The sequence below is a fragment of the Podarcis gaigeae genome (assembly GCF_964106915.1).
Source record: "Podarcis gaigeae genome assembly, chromosome: 5".
In the NCBI taxonomy this organism is placed as follows: Eukaryota; Metazoa; Chordata; class Lepidosauria; order Squamata; family Lacertidae; genus Podarcis; species Podarcis gaigeae.
In genome coordinates, this window is record NC_139681.1 from 91,058,530 (window position 1) to 91,078,427 (window position 19,898).

Sequence of the window (19,898 nt, forward strand, 5' to 3'; positions counted from 1 at the left end):
AAATAGATGCTAGGTTCCTTACAGTTCAGTAGTTTGTAGCTCTAATTGTAACACATTTTAAAAAGTAAATTCAATTTGTAATTATTGTTTGACTAAACTCTACTTCAAATATAACAAATATGGTATTTTATGATAGTCATACACAATGCATTTTATGTTCCTAAAGTAAAAAAGTTACTTTTGATCTGTAAATGCTGCTTAAAAAATAAATACTGAGTATTTTTCAGTTTCCCCCAAAATTTGTGTTTCCTTTGAGAAAAAACTATCTCCTCCCCCCGCCTGGCATGACTTCAAATTTCTGGAAATTTTACATCTCTACCTATTTCCAAAGATGAATTGGACACCAGTAGAAAATTGTTGTCAGCAGATTATGCCAAGCTCTTTATCCATCTGCCACCATTTTGTAATTGGCTTTATCCCTGTGCTGCCATTTTGTGATTGATAGGCCTATACAATTTTCAGCCGTGTCATTTGAGCCTTGGGAGTAGAATGTTTATGCACCATTGCTCTGTTTTATATAAAGATATGAAGGCAGACAAGATTATCTTAAATTTTATATTAAGGGAAAGAATTTACTTTTAGAATAGTTCATGCTTGTATTTGTATTGATACTTGTAATTCTGGTGTACACAGAAAAAGAAATTCCAGCTTTCAGTAGCCATGATTTTGTTGGCTGTCCGCAAACATCATCGAAATGAATCTGGGTAGTGCTAGTTTATGAAGATTGAAACATATTCTAATCAATATGGTTTAAATATGCTGTATGATTCCCCCCCCCCCCAGGTGTATTCACGAGCAAATGAGCAAGAGCCTTGTGGATGGTGGCTAGCAAAAGTTCGAATGATGAAAGGGGAGGTAAGTAGGAGTAAAACATGGGAATTGTAAGCAAACTTCATGAGGAAACATCTAAAGAAAGCATTAAACCTAAGCAAGTTTTAAACCTCTGTGTAGGACGTTATAAACAAGAGCACTCCAAAAAATAAACTATGGTATGCAAGTCTAGTAACCTATTTACATACACTCCCCAAAATGGATAGGATTGGGTATTCTTATTTAAATTTGCTGAAAGTTTTGCTTCCTGAGCATGGTGGAATGGCAAACACAAAGAGGATGATTCAAATATTTATCATGCTAACTATTTAGTGCTCTTTGGGTTGTGTCCAGCTAAGTCATATTCTAGAGAAGACCTATTGAAAACAATGGATTTGTTACCTATAAGTCTATGGGTTTCAGTGAACCTGCTCTGAGTATGCCTTAGTTGAATGCAGCCCTCTAACTCAGAGGTTTTCAATCTTTTTGAGTCCACAGCTCCCTTAACCAACTACATTCTTTCTGCGGCACCCCTGTGAGGCGCAGGAGCTCAGTTACGTCCCCCCTTGCCTGCAGAGCTGGCAGCCTCTTACACTTTTTTGAACACCCTCCCTTGTGGAGTGTTCCCTCAGCCTCCTCTCCTTCCCCCTCTGCTTGGGAGTCCTCTGGGCAGCCGTTGCTACCGACCCTGTCTCCTAGCTGCCCCACCCCCTACCCCAAAGAGGTGTGCCTCCCAGAGGCACCATTTGCCTGCAGAGCTCATAGCCAGGGCTGCTGCAATAACCAGCTGTGCAAACCCTAGGGAGGCAGAGATGCAAGAGTGCATCAGAGGAGGGAGGGAAGGAAAGAGCGAAAGAGTCCAGCGTTGCCCTGAGCATCATTCAAGGCACCCCAGGGTGCTCTGTTTTCCATAATACTTCATTTTCCAATGTTACACCTTTTTGTTCCTATAACACAGTCTTTGTCAACCTGGTGCCTTTAAGATGTATTGGACTACAACAGCTGTGCTGACTGCGGCTGATGGGGGTTGTAGTTCAAAAACATCTGGAAGATAACAGGTTGACAAAGGTAGGTAATGCATTTTGCTTCCCTTATATTTAGGGCTTCAAAAACGCCATGCTCCTGTTTCTCATGTAGTATAAAGGCTGAGTTTGACACTACGATTGGTGAGACCTGGGTTCAAATCCTCCCCATATCAATGAAGCCCGTTGGACGACTTTTGGCCAGCTACACACTTTAGCCCAACCTAAAGCTTATTGTTGATGTATGCCACCCTTGCATTGGAGGGCTGTGATAAAATGCAGCATATCAACAAAGCTGAGGCATGTGTTTTATAAGGATATGATACACTATGGAGATGATAAACTGCTATGAGTATTTCTGGGTCCAATAATTTTAGAGGTCTTTGGGTTCAATAATTTTAGAGGTCTTTGGGGGACAAATGTGTGCCCTTTAGATTGTATTTAAAAAATTATTCTAATCTGTCCTTAGTTCTACGTCATTGAGTATGCTGCCTGTGATGCCACTTACAATGAAATAGTGACATTTGAACGACTTCGGCCTGTGAATCAAAACAAACCTGTTAACAAGAACACGTTCTTCAAGTGTGCAGTAGAAGTTCCTGAAGATCTGAGAGAAGCGTGAGTGACTACTCTAAAATTTCATTATATCGCTATCTTTTATCTAAAAATTGGTTTTCTTTTAAACAACCTAAAGCTGATTTTTTTTTGAAATAAAAAAAATCATCTGAAGTCTTAGACAGATGAAAGATGGAGTACACAGTTACCTGGGAATAATTCCTATTATACTCAGTAGGATTTACCTCCAAGTAGACACGCATTAGATGGCAATGAGACTGTTTTACTGAATCTTTAAGAAAGACAGATGGGTAAGAAGGCCTAGACATGCAGCAGGATTTTCTCAGTACATTCATACCTCAGAGATCTTGTGGCTTTGGTCCAGACCACCGCAATAAAGAGAATATCACAATAAAACAAGTCACACAATTTGTTTCGTTTCCCAGTGCGTATAAAAGTTATGTTTACACTGTGGTCTATTAAGCCAGGCCCCCCTGACTGCAGGGCGGGAGGGGAAAAACCTAGCTCCAGCCCTAGCCAGCGCCACTCTTGTGACCAGAATGGTGGCAGCAGCGGGGGGCTTCTTTCCCCTGGATGCGGCCAGGCTGTCTGCAGCTGCACCTGTGTCCTCTTAAGGAGCAGTATCTGTGAAGCGCAATAGAGCGATGAGTGCCTGTAGCAGGGAGAAGTGGGTGAGAAATTCAAAGGCCATAGACTAGATTTTGATTGTGGCAGAAAACAGAAATTGCTGAGAGGCATGGAGAGGAAGAAATGGGAAGGGACCCTAGCAACAGGCAACTGGGTTGAAAGTAGGAGTTTCATTTTTTTATTAATGGTCATTAGTTTGGTGGGTAAGGATGGATAACCAGTCTCACGAACTTCAGCATTCAAGGAAGAGGGAATTAACATAACAGGAATATCGCCATATCTGTGTCTGCACTCACTTGTACAAATGTATTGAATTTTTTTATGCTTTTGAATGCTTTGTCCCCAAGTATTGCAGTTTTATACAGCAGCATGTTTTGTTGATAAAACTGCCACCTGAATGAATTTATAAATTGATTTTTCTAGGTGTGCTAATGAAAGTGCCCATAAGGATTTTAAGAAAGCTGTAGGAGCCTGCAGAATTTTTTACCAGGCTGAAACTGCTCAGCTAATAGTACTGGTAAGGTATATTTTCTGTTTGGTTTGATCACTGTGTGAGTTTACTGTTTGGCTAATATTACGATTGTGTATGAGGGAGAAAAAAAAGATTGAAGACTGAAGGTTATCTCCATCTTTGTATTCAGAGTAGGTCCATTGAAATCAATGCCTGTTGTTTCCAATGAGTCTGTTCTAAGCACAGCTTAGTTCTCCAAGATACCTTGTTACTTGGGTATATTGAGAAGCTTTCTCCTTGTGAGTGAGAAATTTGCTGTAGAGATTCCAAGGCAGAAAGTTGTGGGCAGAACCAGTAGGCAGAGGATCTCATGCAAGCTAAAGCCCATGCTTTACTATTTTGCCTTATGACACTTTGTGCATATTGCAATACAAGACCGCTGGGTCAGGCTGAAGGGTGTGTGTGCCAAGATACCTTGCATAACTTTGTGTACACCCCCATCCACATTTCCTGCCGCAGCTGATGCATCTGTATGGGCATCGCTTTCTGCTGATAGTAGGTCAGGCCATCCCAAACAATATCCATCGCACCATTTTGATCCAGTGATGAAAATAAATGTTTCCTGACCTTGTTTCAAAAACCAAAAACAGCAAGCATTCCTTGATGTTCTTCTGAGTAACGGAAGAAGTTCTGCCACATTTTTCCAAAACATGCAGTAGTAACAAGGAATTGTTAAATAAAATGAGGGCACTCTAGCTAGAAATTGCCTCGTAAAGTGGAAATGCTGTTTGTATCATTGTTACTTTATTTCTACAGTCCGCCAGTGAGGCAACAGTGAAAAGAGTAAATATTCTGAGTGACATGCATTTGCGCAGCATTCGAACGAAGATAATGCTTATGTCAAGAAATGAAGAAGCAACAAAGCATCTAGAAGTGAGTTGTCCTCATACTGGTTTCCGCCCCAATTTCAGCCACCCTTCTCAATTCCAGTCTTGATGTAGCTGTTCTCATATTTGAAGTTCTGCTGTAGTAACCAAATTATTTTGCCTCCTCCCTAGTGCACAAAACAGCTTGCAGCAGCATTTCATGAGGAATTTGTTGTCAGAGAAGATTTAATGGGACTTGCAATAGGAACACATGGTAGTAATATACAGCAAGCCAGGAAGGTTCCAGGAGTTACTGCAATTGAGCTTGAGGAAGATACCGGAACTTTCAGGATCTATGGAGAGGTAAAAGGGAACAAGGGGTTTCTTACCTTTGTAGTTGTATGGCGTTCTTTTTCTTTACTTGCCCTAGTGGTCTGAATTTGGCATGAGCCTGCAGCTCACTGCAATAGATGCCTCCCTCCGGTGTCCAAGGATCAGTGAGTTTGGTAGAGACCTTTTCCATTGTGGCCCCAAAGGCTGTGGAACTCCCTGCAGTGGATCTGCAGCAGGCTGCCAAACTATAGTAGTTTCGGAAGGCTAACATACGTTTTCCAAGTGACTTATTCTTGAATTAAGTTTTATTGGTTAGACTGGGTTGCTGTTGCTGTGGAAAAATGTTTTAATGAGTTGGCCAAGTATGCTTTTTATTGGATTTTATTGGTATGTATGGGAAGTGTTTTTAGGTTTTTGTTGATATTTTGTAATTTTCTTGTTAGCTACCTTAAGCGACATGGAACTATTTTAAAATAAAATAAATAAAAATGAGATGAGCGCAAGATTCCAAAAATTCCATAGCCTTTGCAAGGACACCGTGCATTTGCTAGAAGGGAATGCTGCATAGCAGCGGTTCCCAATTAGCTAAGTATTGAGGACCCCCTGTTTTTCAAAAGCCAAGCCATGGACCTTTTGAAAAACTTTCTATCCCTGAGTTTGAAAATAACCTGGGTGGGTTGTCTGGACCTCCTAGGGTTCAAGGAACGCCCAGTCAGGAACCGCTGCTGTATAGAAGGCTGTTTTTACTTGTGTCTGAATGGAAGTTTATATGATGAAACTCATAGTCACTGTTTTATTTTCACTTGCACTGAAGCTTTCCTGCAGTATTTTGCATGTATTTATATCCCTTTCTGTGCACTTAAACACTGTCTCTTGTGATTGACCTTGTTGTAAATTCCTTTAGAAATCATGGTGCTTAAGGGTATATAAATGGTTGAAAACATTTGATTATTAGAGAAAGCGACTACTTGAAGAAAACCAAGAAATATCAGAATTTAAAATAAAAATAGTACCGAAATTTCCCCAAATCTCCACTTGTATTTTAGGCCACTAGACTCCAATCATACAGTTCGTAATCCCACAGTTAATAATATGAATGTGTATATTTCTTTAGCATTTTTAATTTGTAAATGAGATTTTATGTATCTATCTCCTGTCTTATATTTAAATGTTAATTGCCTGAAGGAGTTTTAACTGTTGGAAGGGGTTTTAATTTTTAATATATTGTGTTTACAAATGGCTTCTGTTCTTTTCCAGAGTGCTGAGGCAGTAAAAAAAGCTAGAAGCTATTTGGAATTTGTGGAGGACTTTATTCAGGTTCCTAGGAGTCTTGTGGGTATGTAATAGTGATAAAACTTTTAACATCCTTGAATACCCTCCCCCTGCCTATTCAGTATGAAAATGTTGATGTCTCCTCACTCTTTAATGACACTCCTGAACTACTATTTTGGTGGCTGATACACTGGAGTATATATAGAGAACAGTGCTGCATTAACAAATGGAGTATTCTGGATTATGGTTAGAGGAGCATGGGAAGGCTATTTCCTTGGAAGAGGAAATTGAAGGAGATGTTAGTTATCCAAGGGAACTGAGTCCAAATAGATTCTCTACCCTCAGTTAATTTCTGTCGGGCTGGAAAGCAAGAGTAGGCAATCCTTTCCCTCAATTGTGCCTCTTCATCCTACTCTTTTTGCTTCAATTATTGCCTTTCATTTTTCTTAATTTTTCCTCTTTTTGCCAAAGGAGCTAAGAAGCCTCAAGTGACTCAGTTCATTATCTCCTTGCGGAGGCAGTGATCAAGTGCAGCTCCACACCTCTCTCCTGAGAGAGAAATTTTAAGCAGATGATACCTATTGGTGCTCCACACTATGGTCGCTTCCTGGGCTTATTCATCTGCCTGCCATCCTTGGTGTATTGGTCGTGATACTGAGGGAGAATATAAATATTTTCTCCCTTTGTCTCCTCATGACCAAGTTCTCGTTTAGCTGCTGCCTGGGACTCATTCACTCTTCTTCCCTACCACCTGAGGACAATGCCTACTGATAACTTGAAGCATTGTAGTCTTGTCCCTCAGGGTCAGTGTAAGGTACAACCATTGTTCTGCTAGACATGGAGTAGGCTCTAGTAGAAAGTGACATGGGACTGGAGTAATGCTCCTCTAATCCTGGACATCAGATGTTGAAATAAAAGGGGTTTTTTTCCTACATGGTGAAACTTCATTTTGAGTAAGACTGTAAATCACTGTTTCTGATTCCATCTGCCATGGGTTTTGGATCAGTTCATTGTTCATTGACCTTTTAACTTTTCATCTTCCTCCTGTTAAGAATTGTGTGTCCCAAGTAATTGCTGTTCCAGGTTAGGGGAAGGGAGCTCTCTTCCTTGGGTAACATCAACTTCTGCCTTGTAGTCTTCAGGAAGTGGACTTCCCTTTTTTGGAATGTGCCTCTCATACCCATAAAAGAGACATGACTTGTTGAGGCAAAATATCCTCTTTTTCTTCCATATTCCTAAATAGTAATCAGTAGTCAGATCTGAGTGTTTGCTTGATTATAAACACGTTACAACAATCTTCTGAAAGTCCCTAACATGGGAGAAACATGGAATAACCTCATTGTTAGAAAATGTGTACAGTGGTACCTCTGGATGCGAACGGGATCCGTTCCAGAACCCCGTTCGCATCCTGAAGCGAATGTAACCCGTGCGTGCGTGGGTCACGTTTCGCTGCTTCCGCACATGCGCGTGACGTCAGTTTGAGCGTCTGCGTATGTGTGAGCGGCGAAACCCAGAAGTAATGTGTTCCGTTACTTCTGGGTCACCACGGAGCACAACCCGAAAATGCTTAACCTGAAGCATATTCATCCCGAGGTATGACAGTATTGTGTTTTTAATGAACCCATTTATAAATAACTTTAATATTAATTATTTTGAGATTGTAAAGGGATTTTTTTTGTTCTCAGCCTTTCAGCTACTTCTATTGATAGATTGCTTGAGAAATACTTGAGAAATCTCAATTTTTAAATTTTTTTTATTAAAGGAAAAGTTATTGGCAAAAATGGCAAAGTTATTCAGGAAATTGTGGACAAGTCTGGAGTTGTGCGGGTGAGGATTGAAGGAGACAATGAGAACAAACTGCCCAGAGAAGATGTAAGATTTAATTCTTATTTGGAATTTGTAATACATCCAAGGGGTGGCAGGGGTGGATAAATTGTAGTGGCAGAACGATAGAAAAGCCACTGCATTAGATTATTCTTTCTGCCTAGTGTCTGATGGACGTGTCACTTACAAATGCTACTACATTGGCAGTAGGAACACAGGAAGCTGCCTACACAGAGTCAGATCATTAATCCATCCAGCACAATATTGTTTATGATGACTGGCAGTAGCTTTCCTGGGTTTCAGACAGGGATCTCTCTGGGACTGTCTGCATGTAAAGTGGTTTCTCTTCCATGAGCTGCAGCCTTTCCCCTTAGGGGTGCCATTTGAAAGGTCAAAATGTTTAGTGGTGCCATGTGTGGGTTTTGCCAACTGCTGTCTAACACCTTTTTGGTTATTTCAAGCTAAGGTTGTCTTGGCTTCAGACTTTGGCTCTGAGTATTTAGGTTATAATTCTAATTGCAGTTCAGCTTTCTTCTTTGAAGATGTCTTAATACTAAAAAAGTTAGGTAGTGTGATAATTTGCTGCGTTTATGTGGGGATGCTCCCTACACCTTTATCCACTGAGAGAAGGCCCACAGGTAGACTGAATCCATGGTATAGAAAGTTGTAGAAATTCCCATTGAAAATAAAAACAGGCTGCAACCCAGTGCACTGTTACACTTGTGTAATTGTACACTGGGTTGTAGGCATTATTTGCTTGTGACTCTCTTTGTGCTTCAACAACATTACGTTTTATCTTTGTAGGGAATGGTTCCGTTTGTCTTTGTGGGTACTAAAGAAAGCATTGGGAATGTCCAAGTGCTTCTTGAATACCATATTGCCTATTTGAAGGTAAGCATTCTTTGTGGGAAAGACAGCAGTTTCAGTATCATGGGAATGCACAATAGTATGACTTGTGAAGGTGATCAGTATTGGATCTGGAAACACAGAAGATAGCAAACAGCATGCACCAAATGCTCTGAAAGCAATGTGGATGAAAGTTGTCTCAAAATCACGGTGTTTTTCAGTGCATCATAACATGTTGACTTTCGGTGGGTCTTTCAGTCTACATCTCAAAGCATTACTGCCCTGAGAGCACGGTGCATTGAATAGTCCTAATTGAATCTTAGGACTAAAAGAGCTGTCTGCTGCTTTGAATATTGTTACAATAGAAGTAGGGGGTGTAAGTGTTAAAAAAATACGTTTTTTAAAAAAGCAAAACAGTGGACTTGCTTACATTTAGTGTAACTGTCCATGCAGGAGGTGGAGCAGCTGCGGATGGAGAGGCTCCAGATTGATGAGCAGCTACGTCAGATTGGCATGGGGTTCAGACCGTCATCTACCAGAGGTCCTGAAAAGGAAAAGGGTTATACCACAGATGAGAACAACCCTTCCTCTGTACAAGGCTCCAGATCCTATAGTGGAAGAGGTAGGGGACGGAGAGGCCCCAATTACACCTCTGGCTATGGTAAGTTATGCTTAAAGATCAGTTTTGAAAGTCGCAGGTTCAGTCCCCGGCATCACCTACCTGACACTCTGGAAAGGCACTGCCAGTCAAGAGTAGACAGTGCAGGAATTTGCTTCAAATAGACACTGATTAGATACCAAATTTTGATCTGGAAGCTCAAATAATTCTTCCATTACAAGCATTTCAAAGAATAATTTCACACAAGTGTTTAAAGCAGGAATAAAAGAAATTTCTTTTGTGGTAGAGATGAAAGGCAGAGGGGGTAACCTTTCAGCCTAGGACCTCATACTCTTCAGCTCATTTCTCACACGTTTGGTGCTTCAGATCCAGGAGAATCTAGTTTTCACTTCTTAATTTTCTAATTTAGTTAGGTGTGTTCAATAATGAGTAATGTTTGCCTCCTAGGCAGCCCCTTGTGAAATTTGGCCTGTCTTGTTTCTGTCAGCAACAGTAATAGTGTTCAATTAGCCTGATAGTCTAATTTCAGTAATTTATCAGTATTATTCAGTATTTATCAGTAATGGTGGTCTCAGGGTTCTATACTCCCATCTGTGAATTAAATTGGTCTCATGAAAGGTCACATACATATCACTAAATGGTGATTGCACACACAACCCCATTAACTATGTTCAATATTGATAGAACTTCTTGAACCCGTAAGACTATTTGAGCTTTATGAAACTCAATGAAATCTTAAGAATTTGGGGCCTAAAGTTCTCCTTCACTGGGTTAGATTGACCAATGGTCTAACTCAATATAAAACAGCTTCCTTTATTCCTCTTGAGTTCCATCATCTGCAGTATGGGAAACCATAATGCTGCTTAACTGGCCGGGCTGTTGTGAGGAATACAACTAGAAAATTATTATTATTATTAATAATAATAATAATAATAATAATAATAATAATATCTTTATTGTCATTGCCCCCTCTCGGGGACAACGAAATTACTTGGCTGCTCCATTCACCCAGGTAGGGCACTCCTACGTTATAAAAACGTAGTGGAGGCCAAGCTGTGAATGGTGGACATGCTGCGCTTTGAATTTTATTACTAGTGTTTGATAGCTTTTAAAAGATTTTGACACTTCAAGAAATCCAGAGTTGTCACTTAACTTGGAAAACAAGAGCATCAAAAATAAATTACTCATGTGAACTTCAGAAATAGTCTTGTCTGTTTGGCAGCATACTTTCATACTTGTTTCTGCAAACATTAACAAAAATGGGTATACAGAAGCCCAACTGTAGCTGAAGGGCCTGTAGTGTGTATTCAGGCTTGTTGTCCACCTTGGTCTAAATGGATCAGATATTTCAAATATATCATTTAGTGTTAGCTACAGCAAAATAATGATCTCCTAATGAAACAAATGGGTTGCCTGATAAGGTACTGTATAGCTGTTCCAATGAGTGCGTATTTTTTCTGTTACTTTATATGTGGTAATGTGATACGTAAATTCAGGTTTAGTGTTGTTTTCATGCCAGGCTCCACATACATGTTTCTATGTTGCTTGTGAAAAGAGGTGGCAGCAAGTTCAGAATCTTGGACCTCTGTATGCATTGTGGACAAATGTTTTCAGCAGCCAGCCCTTTGTGTTTCCTCTTAGTGGGATGCTTGGGAATAATAGGCATGTTTGGAAGTAGAGGCTTCCATTTTTGTTGTTTTTTATGCCACCACTTCAAGAGGTTTGGGGCTCTCTTTTTAACCCTTTATAGTTGTCACATATTGACAGCCCAAGTTCTAATGGAAAATCCTGCCCTCCTCCTTGTTTACATGTTTTGATTGGAATTAGTAATATTGCAATTGTCCATTATATAATGGCATCATATTGTATGTTTCCATGGGAACATCTTTTATCCCTCCCTGCCATGTTGTTTCATAACTGAGCACTGTGGGCTATTAATAACCCAAGCACCAGCAGTAGGGTTTTAGACTGACTGAAAGACTTTTTGTTTGTGTTGGCAAGGTGTTCTTTATCTGTAACAGATTGAGATGGATGAATGTTACAAGAGTAAAAGTAGTAGTTTAGGTGTTCAGTTAGCTCTGCATCCTGTGGCAAATAGATAAATTACATGGAAATTGTGTTGAAGCTAAGGTGAAATGGAAGCATCCACAATTACTGCATAAGAAGCCCCTTTCAGATCCACTCTGATATGATGCCCATTAGTGATCATTTATTCTGTTTTGTGTGTATGAATGAAGTTTTTCTACTAATATTCAGTATTAGACTGTGCAGAAATAGGTTTACTTCACATGCTATGCATCCACCTTGGCATCTAGTTTGTGCTGCAGAGTTCAATTTCTCATCTAATTTGTCAAGTCAGTTTTTTTGTACTGAGTTCTGTTATGTGTTTCAGACACTGGTGCACTGGCCTTACGTTGTGCATTCTTCTGGGAATGGTACTTTTCTTCTTGTAGAGCAAACGTTTACCCCTGAAAGTTGTGCCTCAAAAAATTGCGTGTACCTCAGGTTCCTTGCTAGTGGCATTCTTCTGCTAAAATTCAAAATTGTACTTGAACAGTACTTGATGATCACTTCTCCCTCTCATTTATTGTAAAGGAACAAATTCTGAGCTGTCTAATCCCTCTGAAACAGAATCGGAAAGGAAAGATGAACTGAGTGATTGGTCCTTAGCAGGAGATGATGACAGGGAGAGTCGACACCAACGTGACAGCAGAAGGCGTCCACCAGGGGGAAGAGGGCGCAGTGTTTCTGGAGGTCGTGGACGTGGTGTTCCCCGAGGTGGGAAGTCCTCTATAAGTTCTGGTATGTATTTGAGAGTTGTGTGTTGTGATTGCCCTGAACTACTTCCCTGTTCCTTGTTGATGGTTGATTTTTAATATTTTAAAGTTAAAATATGAGATGAAAACAGTGTCAAATGAAAACGTGCTCTTACTGGTTTTGTCATTTCCTTTAAGTGCTGAAAGACCCAGACAGCAACCCTTACAGTTTACTTGATAACACAGAGTCTGACCAGACTGCAGACACAGACGCAAGTGAATCACACCACAGCACTAACCGGCGTAGGCGATCTCGTAGACGAAGAACTGATGAGGATGCTGTCTTAATGGATGGAATGACAGAATCTGACACAGCATCTGTTAATGAAAATGGCTTAGGTATGTAAATAGTCTTAGCAGCTCTGTCTAACTAAAAAATATAATAGTCACTCTTCATTTTCTTAACTAGCACTTTATTCTACTCTTTTCCTTGTGGTTCAAAACTGTGTCCTCATCTGTTGCAGTATTAAAAGATTTTAGCTCTATATTGGACTGGAATATTTTGGACCAAATATTCGGAAAAGCTGACTTTCATTGATTGTTGTCTTAGACATGCCTTCTGATATCTATGTCATATCTAGGGTTTTGCAACCCTATCTCAGCTACCCTGTTACAAAATATGCATCCAGTCCAATTTTAGCCTTAGTCCATAGTAATGGGATAGCAGGGCATACATTGAACTCATTCATAAGGCTTCATTCCATGTAGATAACTGCTATCGACTTGGTGGGAAAGTCAGAGGAGCCAGGCCTTAATTTCACATTTGTTTACTTCTCAAGAATTAGAGTCCCCTTTGCCTTCTCTAGGTCTTAAGTAGTTTTATTGCTGAATTTGCTAAATGAACTTTGGGAAGAAGGAAATTGAGGCCAGGAGAAGAGTCCCCATTTCTTGCTCCTCTAAGGCTGTGATTCAAAACATACTTAAAAATAAGTAGGGCTTCTGTGTATGTGATTTCAGGTCTAGGGTTTATTTTCAGTGTCTAAGAATAGCCATTTACAGTTTAAGCAAATCACACCAAGGAAAAAATCTTTCTCATGAGATGGGGAATTAATTTCTTTAGCCAATGTTTAACTTTCGGTACCAACTTAGTGATAACAGCTTAAACAGAGTTGCAGTTGCTTTTTCAGCCCCCTGATGTGTAAAACTTTTTTGCGCTACTTAGCCATTCTGAATGCTTTTTCCTTTGAAAGTGTTGTGTGCTAAATTGCCAGCAGAACAATTTGGTCACCGAGAAAGTTCATAGTAAAACTTTGCAATTGCAGATGATAGAGACAAAAAACCCCAGCGACGCAATCGTAGTCGCAGGCGTCGTTTCAGGGGTCAGGCAGAAGATAGACAGCCAGGTAACTCGAGTGGAGAGGTGAACCACCTCGGGTCACAAGCATGAAGGAATGCTCTGCGTTTGCTGTTTGTGTACCTTCTAAAATATATGTAAAGCTGTCTTTTGTAAATAATGATTGCTTAATACTAATCAAACTGTAGGATGAGAAATTGTCAGTGGGGCATGTTCTAGTTTTTATAATGAAACTAATACTGTTGCCTTTCATTTGATGTACTTCCACTGTAAAAGTGTGCATAGACTTTACTTAATCTATGTTGAAATTAGAGGACAACTATAAATGAATGTCATAGGTGCAAGGGTATGTATGCCATGTTGCAAGTAACACTGTCAGACAGACTCTTCCTTCGGCCTTCTGGCACCTTTCCTTAATATGCATAAAAGGTATGTTAGCCAAGTTCTAGTGCTGTAGCAAACCAGGATGCATGGAGCCTTCCTGTCCTTTGAATCAAACTTACATCTCTTGCTTTTAAGAACACCATAAATCACAACTAAATTAAACAAAAAATTGTTGCATGTTCATGCTTTGATGATTGTGGTTTGACAGATTTTTAAAAAATACATACTAACACCTTACATTATTTTAAAGGTGTAAAATAACTTTCAGTATAATTCTAAGTGTTTCACCTGTAAATTTCTTGTTTGTTGTGCTAAGTATTTTTTTTATCCCCTCCCCCCTAAAATGTAGTGTCTGTATTTCACTCAAGTAATTATTGGTGTTGCGTTTGCTATATTATCCACACACAACAGCTTAAACAAGCTGTTGAACAACAGAGGCACACCACACACAATCCATCTGCAGCTTTTGTCAAATGATGGCGTAAATTTGCTTCTGCAGAAGCATAGAATTGGAAAATACCAGAAAGACATATAAAAGGGCTGTTGCTAAGTGGCAGAGCCCATGCTTTCCATACAAAAGGTCCCAGTTTAGTCCCCAGCATAGAATCATAAAATTTTAGGGTTGGAAGGGACCATTCTAGTCCAACCCTTCAATGCAGGAATCTCTTTGCCCAACACTGGCCTCAAACCCATAACCCTGAGATTAAGAGTCTCATGCTCTACTGACTGAGCTATCCCAGGACCAAGGTAGGGCTTCTCCAGGTAAGGCTGGGAAAGCCTTCTGCAAGAAACCCTGGAGAGCCATCGCCAGTCAGTATTGACAGTACTTAGCTAGAGGGACCAGTGTCTGACTCGGTATAAGGCAGCGCCATATGTTTATAGGCTTACATCACCTTCTAAAAGGTGAGCTGTTGTGAAAGCATATTGGGTTAATCTTAAATTTTGGACAAGCTAATGTCTGGCGGTCATTGTCACATGAAGCATCTTCAGAAACATGGCTATGTCGGCACTGTCAGGTTCTTCTCGCTACACGTTGTGCATGTAGACTGCTGCATTGAACTGCACTGTGCTCTTTTCCCTCTCCAGCATAATGGTTGTACATTGCAATCTAAAGGAACACATATTCTCCCCTTGTGTGAATAATTTTAAGCAGAAGCAGATTGCTCACATGTAGCTCTGCAGCCCTGTTAATGAAGACCACATTAACCCCCTTGGCAATAACAGGAAACTCGAACCTGTTCTGAAGCTATAATTTCTGTGCACAGCTGTTCTGTGGTTTTATTTTATGATTTTAATGTAATTTGTATTTTAGTTGTGATACTTTTATAACCCTTCATGGGAGTATTTGGTGAAGAGCAGCCTATAAGTACAAATAAATAAATGACCCTTAATGCTCAGTCCTGAAGAATTTCATCCTGGGCTGACACCCAGGCCATGTTGGCCAGATTGCCTGGCCCCGTATATCACCTTCCTCTCAACCTGGCCCAAAACCACTTTGTATTTTTCAAGCTTATTATCAAAATAATTTTCCTTTGGTCTCTTTGAAGAATATAATTCAGAAAGCTGTAAGCACTACCATAGCAAACCAATCATTTTCCAGTAATAATGAAGCCTATAAACATAATCCTGTCCTGCTTAAGACATGAATAGGGAAACCCTTTGGAAACAAATAGATTTATTGACTTGATTAGGATTAGTTCTGAGTAAGAAGCTATGGGGAGGCTTTAGATTGCCCCAGACAATTAGTAACTTGACAAATAATTCTGTTTGTAGTTGAGAATCCTTCAGAGACTGTCAGTATACAGTACTAAATGATAAAACATTCAAAACATATGTAGACAGTTGGGGTTTAGAATCTCCGTTTTCCCCCCACACCCAGCAACCATTCCTGAAAGCTTAGGCATTTTGAGAAATGTATTGTATTATAAAAACCTTATAAGGCATCTGCATAAATGGGCCCTGTTGGTTTGCAGCCCGTGGTGGCTGCTCAGTTCTTAAACATCAAGTAATTTAAGCAAAAATATTTTTTTCCTCTCTCCTCACAGTAACAGTTGCTGATTATATATCAAGAGCAGAATCTCAGAGTAGACAAAGAAACCTCCCAAGGGAAACACTGGCCAAAACCAAGAAAGAAATGGTAAGAAAAATTACAGGAAACAAAATGATACAGTTAATAGAAATATGTTGTCTCCTCCCGTGTGTGTATAGAATAATTTAATCATTGACACCACAACATCAGAGGAGAGTGACTATAAATGCTGTTATATGTAGTTGCCCACCACGCTGGTGCTGGTGCACACTAGGGAAACACAGTCTGGTACCATCATAGGTCCTTACATTGACCTACACAGCAATATCAAACGTGTGATATTTTACTGTATTTTTGGTTTCTATGGAAGCCGCCCAGAGTGGCTGGGGAGGCCCAGCCAGATGGGTGGGGTATAAATAATAAATTATTATGATTATGATTATTATTATCATTAATAATAATAATAATTTTATAGGATCCTGTGTCTGAATCCTTCCTGTTAGTGCAGACTGCCAAACCTTTGCTAGTCTTTTGTCTCAAGTGGGCTGGTGTGGGGAAGGTGACGGCATGTTAATATTTTACTTATGGGGTCTTCGCTTAGAGATCACATTCATCCGGTGCTATGCAAGCTGCACTGGCTCCCGGTGGAGTACAGGATCAGGTTTAAGGTGCTGGTTTTAACCTTCAAAGCCCTATACGGCCTAGGGCCCTCGTACCTACGGGACCGCCTCTCCTGGTATGCCCCACAGAGGAACTTACGGTCTTCAAATAAAAACACCTTGAAGGTCCCAAGCCACAGAGAGGTTAGGCTGGCCTCAACTAGAGCCAGGGCTTTTTCGGCTGTGGCTCCAACCTGGTGGAACGCTCTGTCACAAGAGACAAGGGCCCTGCAGGACTTGACATCTTTCCGCAGGGCCTGCAAGACAGAGCTGTTCCACCTGGCCTTTGGTCAGGGCACAGCCTGACTCCCTCCTTTGGCAATCTTTACAAGACTTTAGTTTATAGTTGCCATTAATTTTGATTTTAATTCATTTTTATAATGTTTTATAATGTTGTACTGTTTTAGTGTTGTTAGCCGCCCTGAGCCCGGCTTCGGCTGGGGAGGGCGGGATATAAATAAAATTTATTATTATTATTATTATTATTATTATTATTATTATTACGTAATAGGACAATTAAGGCGGGAGTACTTGGCTACATATCACACCTTCTGGGTCATACCAAAGGCCCATGTGATCCCAGACTTCTGTTCTCACAGCAGCTAACCAGGTGCCTATGAGAAAGCCCATAAGCTGGACATGAGCCTAATAAATGTAAATGTGTTCAGTGAAGAAGGCTTATCCTGTTCATCTATTATCCACGTATGAAAAATAATGGTGGTTCATGTCCCCGTTTCCTCGGAGACAATTCATGTATGGAATTCATTGTCACAAAATGGCTTACGCAGCAAGTGTTTTTAAATGGGTTTTAAAGTAAACGATTAATTATTTGAAAAGGTAACAGAATTGACAAACAGAATGCTGTAGGTAGAATATAGAGGTACCAGAAATCAAATGTATTAATTTTTATTTAAAACTTACTTTTCTGGTAACATCTGAATTTGAGGGGAGGGAAAATAGTAGCTTATGTTATGAATGATTCATGTGTCGTCTTGTCACTAATATTTTTTAAATGTTATTTTCAGACAAAAGATGTGATTGAAGAAGTTGGCCTTTCTGAAAAGGCCATAAATGGCCCTGCAGTTATTTCTGAGACTGAGCCTTCCAATTTGCAGCATAGTCCTGAAGAAAGGCCTAGTACTGTACAAGAGGATGGGAATAAACAGGACGAAGCTGTGCTGAATGGTGTTTCATAAACAGAGTTCCTAGTTTACAGTTCTTTTACATTTACATTTTACAATAGTGCTTGTATAAGCTTGCCAAAGATAGAATATGGATCGCGAGTCTTGACACCGCACTTTCAGTTCCTCCATTTTGGAAAACAGAACAGGGAGGGATCCTGAAGAAATCCAATGTTGAACATACTTTGACACCTACTGTGTTATAAATATCATCAGATGTGCCTTGAGAATAGTATATGTAACATTTAAATAAAAACAAATTGCTGGCTATAGGAAATGTTATTTTGTTTTCAAAATATGGCAGAGATGTGGGGGGATCCCTAACGTAACCTTCTTTATGAAAGCATTAGCTGCTTTTGTTACATTTTTAATAATATGCAACCACTTCTTCACCTGAGGAAAACTAGAAAAAAAAATGCAGTCTAAAATATTTTGCACTGAATTGTAATTTCTCCATTAGTTTAGTCTGGAAACTGGTCTGTTTTAATACATTGTTTTTTAAATGCTGTATGTAGTGGGGAAAATACTGCAGACCACTGGAATACATTTATTAAATTCTCAATCTGCAGGGATATTGGGCGACATTGGCAGTGACTGTTCTACATTGAGGCTTTGTTTGATTTATTTATTAAACTGTACAGTATTTAAAAATCAAACATAGCTTTAGTTAAAACACTTAAGCTGAATTAGTCATGTCCATTAAGACATAACCAGAACTACTGAAAAGATCAATTTCCAGAAAGTTTATTCTGTATAAACTACATACGTTAGTCCTTAGAGTATTTTTATTTTTGTTTTGGTTGTTTGATGTGCAATATGTTTTTGTATGCTGGTAGAAAAATAAATAAACTTTGATCTTCCACTGGTTGATCCTTAAGTACTTGCCAAGGTCATGAATTTATTACAGCAATCTATTAAAGATTTAGAGTGAACGCTTTGTGACAAGGCTACTTACCACCTGTATGAGCTAAATGAGACAGGATGGCAGGAAATCAGTGACTAGGTTTACCTTTGTTCCTTAAAAGTTTCAATGCAGCTAGGGATCATCTTCCTGATCTAAATTGCCCCCTACTGCATTTTACCCCAAGGAGAGAGGCAAACAGCTGCAGTCAGGGGTAATTGCAATTAGGAAGGAAATATTAAACCTTTTTTTCCAGTGCCTCAAAACCGATCATTTTTTCTTTAAAAACGTATTAAACCACTACCCAGGAGACCCACATGCCGATCCTCTGCCATGTTGTCAATTGGATCCAAAATATAATCACTGCAAAAAATAGCTTTTCACATGTGCTAGAGGTGCATAAGAAGCCACTTATTTTGTGCACATTAAGACAATTATCCCCAACTCTAGTATGGCAATAAGCTACACGAATTGGGTAACAGATTTAAATGTTACTCTACCCATGCAGATACCTGTTCTTTACCTCTTGTTCCTTTACTCTTGAGTAGAAATGTTTTTATTGATACCTTGGAGTGAACCTGGAATCGGCATGCTTCATTGAGTATGTAAACCAGCCATGTCCAAAGTCTGTTTCTGGGGCCCACCGGACCTGTGGCAGTTCAGCAACTTCAATCCAAAAAAAAGCTCAACAACTTCAATCCTAAAAAAAGTTACCAACTTTGGTTGGTGCTTTGGTCGGCCCTCACAGCCTTTTGCTTCATCAAATCTGCCCCTCTGAAAAAAGTTTGGACACCACTGATGTACACCATACCTACAAAATACATTTTCTTCCTCAGAATTCTTTGAGGGGAAAATGTGCTTGCTTTGGAGACATGTAGCAGCCACGTACCACTGCCGTTCATGTTTTGTTTCCTTCAACTGACAAGGCTTATGCTATAAATATTGCTATGAGTTAGTGGGGGAACAAAGAACCTCTAGATCCCTGGGTGCCCCATTTCTCTAGATTCTTGGGTGCTGGGGTTTAATCAGAGCCTTGATAATTAAGGTAAGCTGACATGATGAGCTTGTTTTTCTGCCAGGCAGAGGGAGATGATGGCCCTGCCATTAACCCATTGCAAAAGCCGCCTACAAGACAAGGTAACGGGGAGGTTGCCAGGGCAATGTGAACATAATGTCACACAGGAAAAAAGTCCTTTTACACAGATTTTTTGTCAAGGTGATCTGGGAATGAGGAAGAGGAAATTGGGCAAAACTCCATGCAGAGGCTGCTGCAGTGAGGGGCGGGGCATGAATGGCTATGCCTTTGGACCAAAACATGCTGAAGCTATTGCAGGAGCAATGTACATAATGCTCTGTACGCCCCTACTGAAGGCTTCAAGTGTAAATGT

General features: G+C 39.9%; 1 protein-coding gene across 10 annotated transcripts in view; it reads left to right on the forward strand.

Annotated features, from left to right (window-relative positions):
* FXR1 (FMR1 autosomal homolog 1) overlaps positions 1-18,486 on the forward strand; it is a 33,168-nt gene extending 14,682 nt beyond the window's left edge. For 3 of the 10 annotated variants that reach the window (XM_083739511.1, XM_083739510.1, XM_083739515.1), the window contains 14 exons: positions 784-855; positions 2,302-2,450; positions 3,459-3,552; positions 4,303-4,419; positions 4,545-4,715; positions 5,943-6,021; positions 7,720-7,829; positions 8,586-8,672; positions 9,081-9,288; positions 11,878-12,048; positions 12,201-12,401; positions 13,325-13,405; positions 15,786-15,877; positions 17,454-18,486. In XM_083739511.1, coding sequence (XP_083595637.1) covers positions 784-855; positions 2,302-2,450; positions 3,459-3,552; positions 4,303-4,419; positions 4,545-4,715; positions 5,943-6,021; positions 7,720-7,829; positions 8,586-8,672; positions 9,081-9,288; positions 11,878-12,048; positions 12,201-12,401; positions 13,325-13,405; positions 15,786-15,877; positions 17,454-17,624 — 1,803 coding nt within the window. In that variant the 3' untranslated portion in view covers positions 17,625-18,486. Of the gene's footprint in view, positions 1-783; positions 856-2,301; positions 2,451-3,458; positions 3,553-4,302; positions 4,420-4,544; positions 4,716-5,942; positions 6,022-7,719; positions 7,830-8,585; positions 8,673-9,080; positions 9,289-11,841; positions 12,049-12,200; positions 12,402-13,324; positions 13,406-15,785; positions 16,103-16,244; positions 16,359-16,939 lie in introns of all 10 variants that reach the window. The other 7 variants (XM_083739513.1, XM_083739512.1, XM_083739508.1 and 4 more) reach the window with 4 other exon arrangements.
* Positions 18,487-19,898: the final 1,412 nt, after the last annotated feature.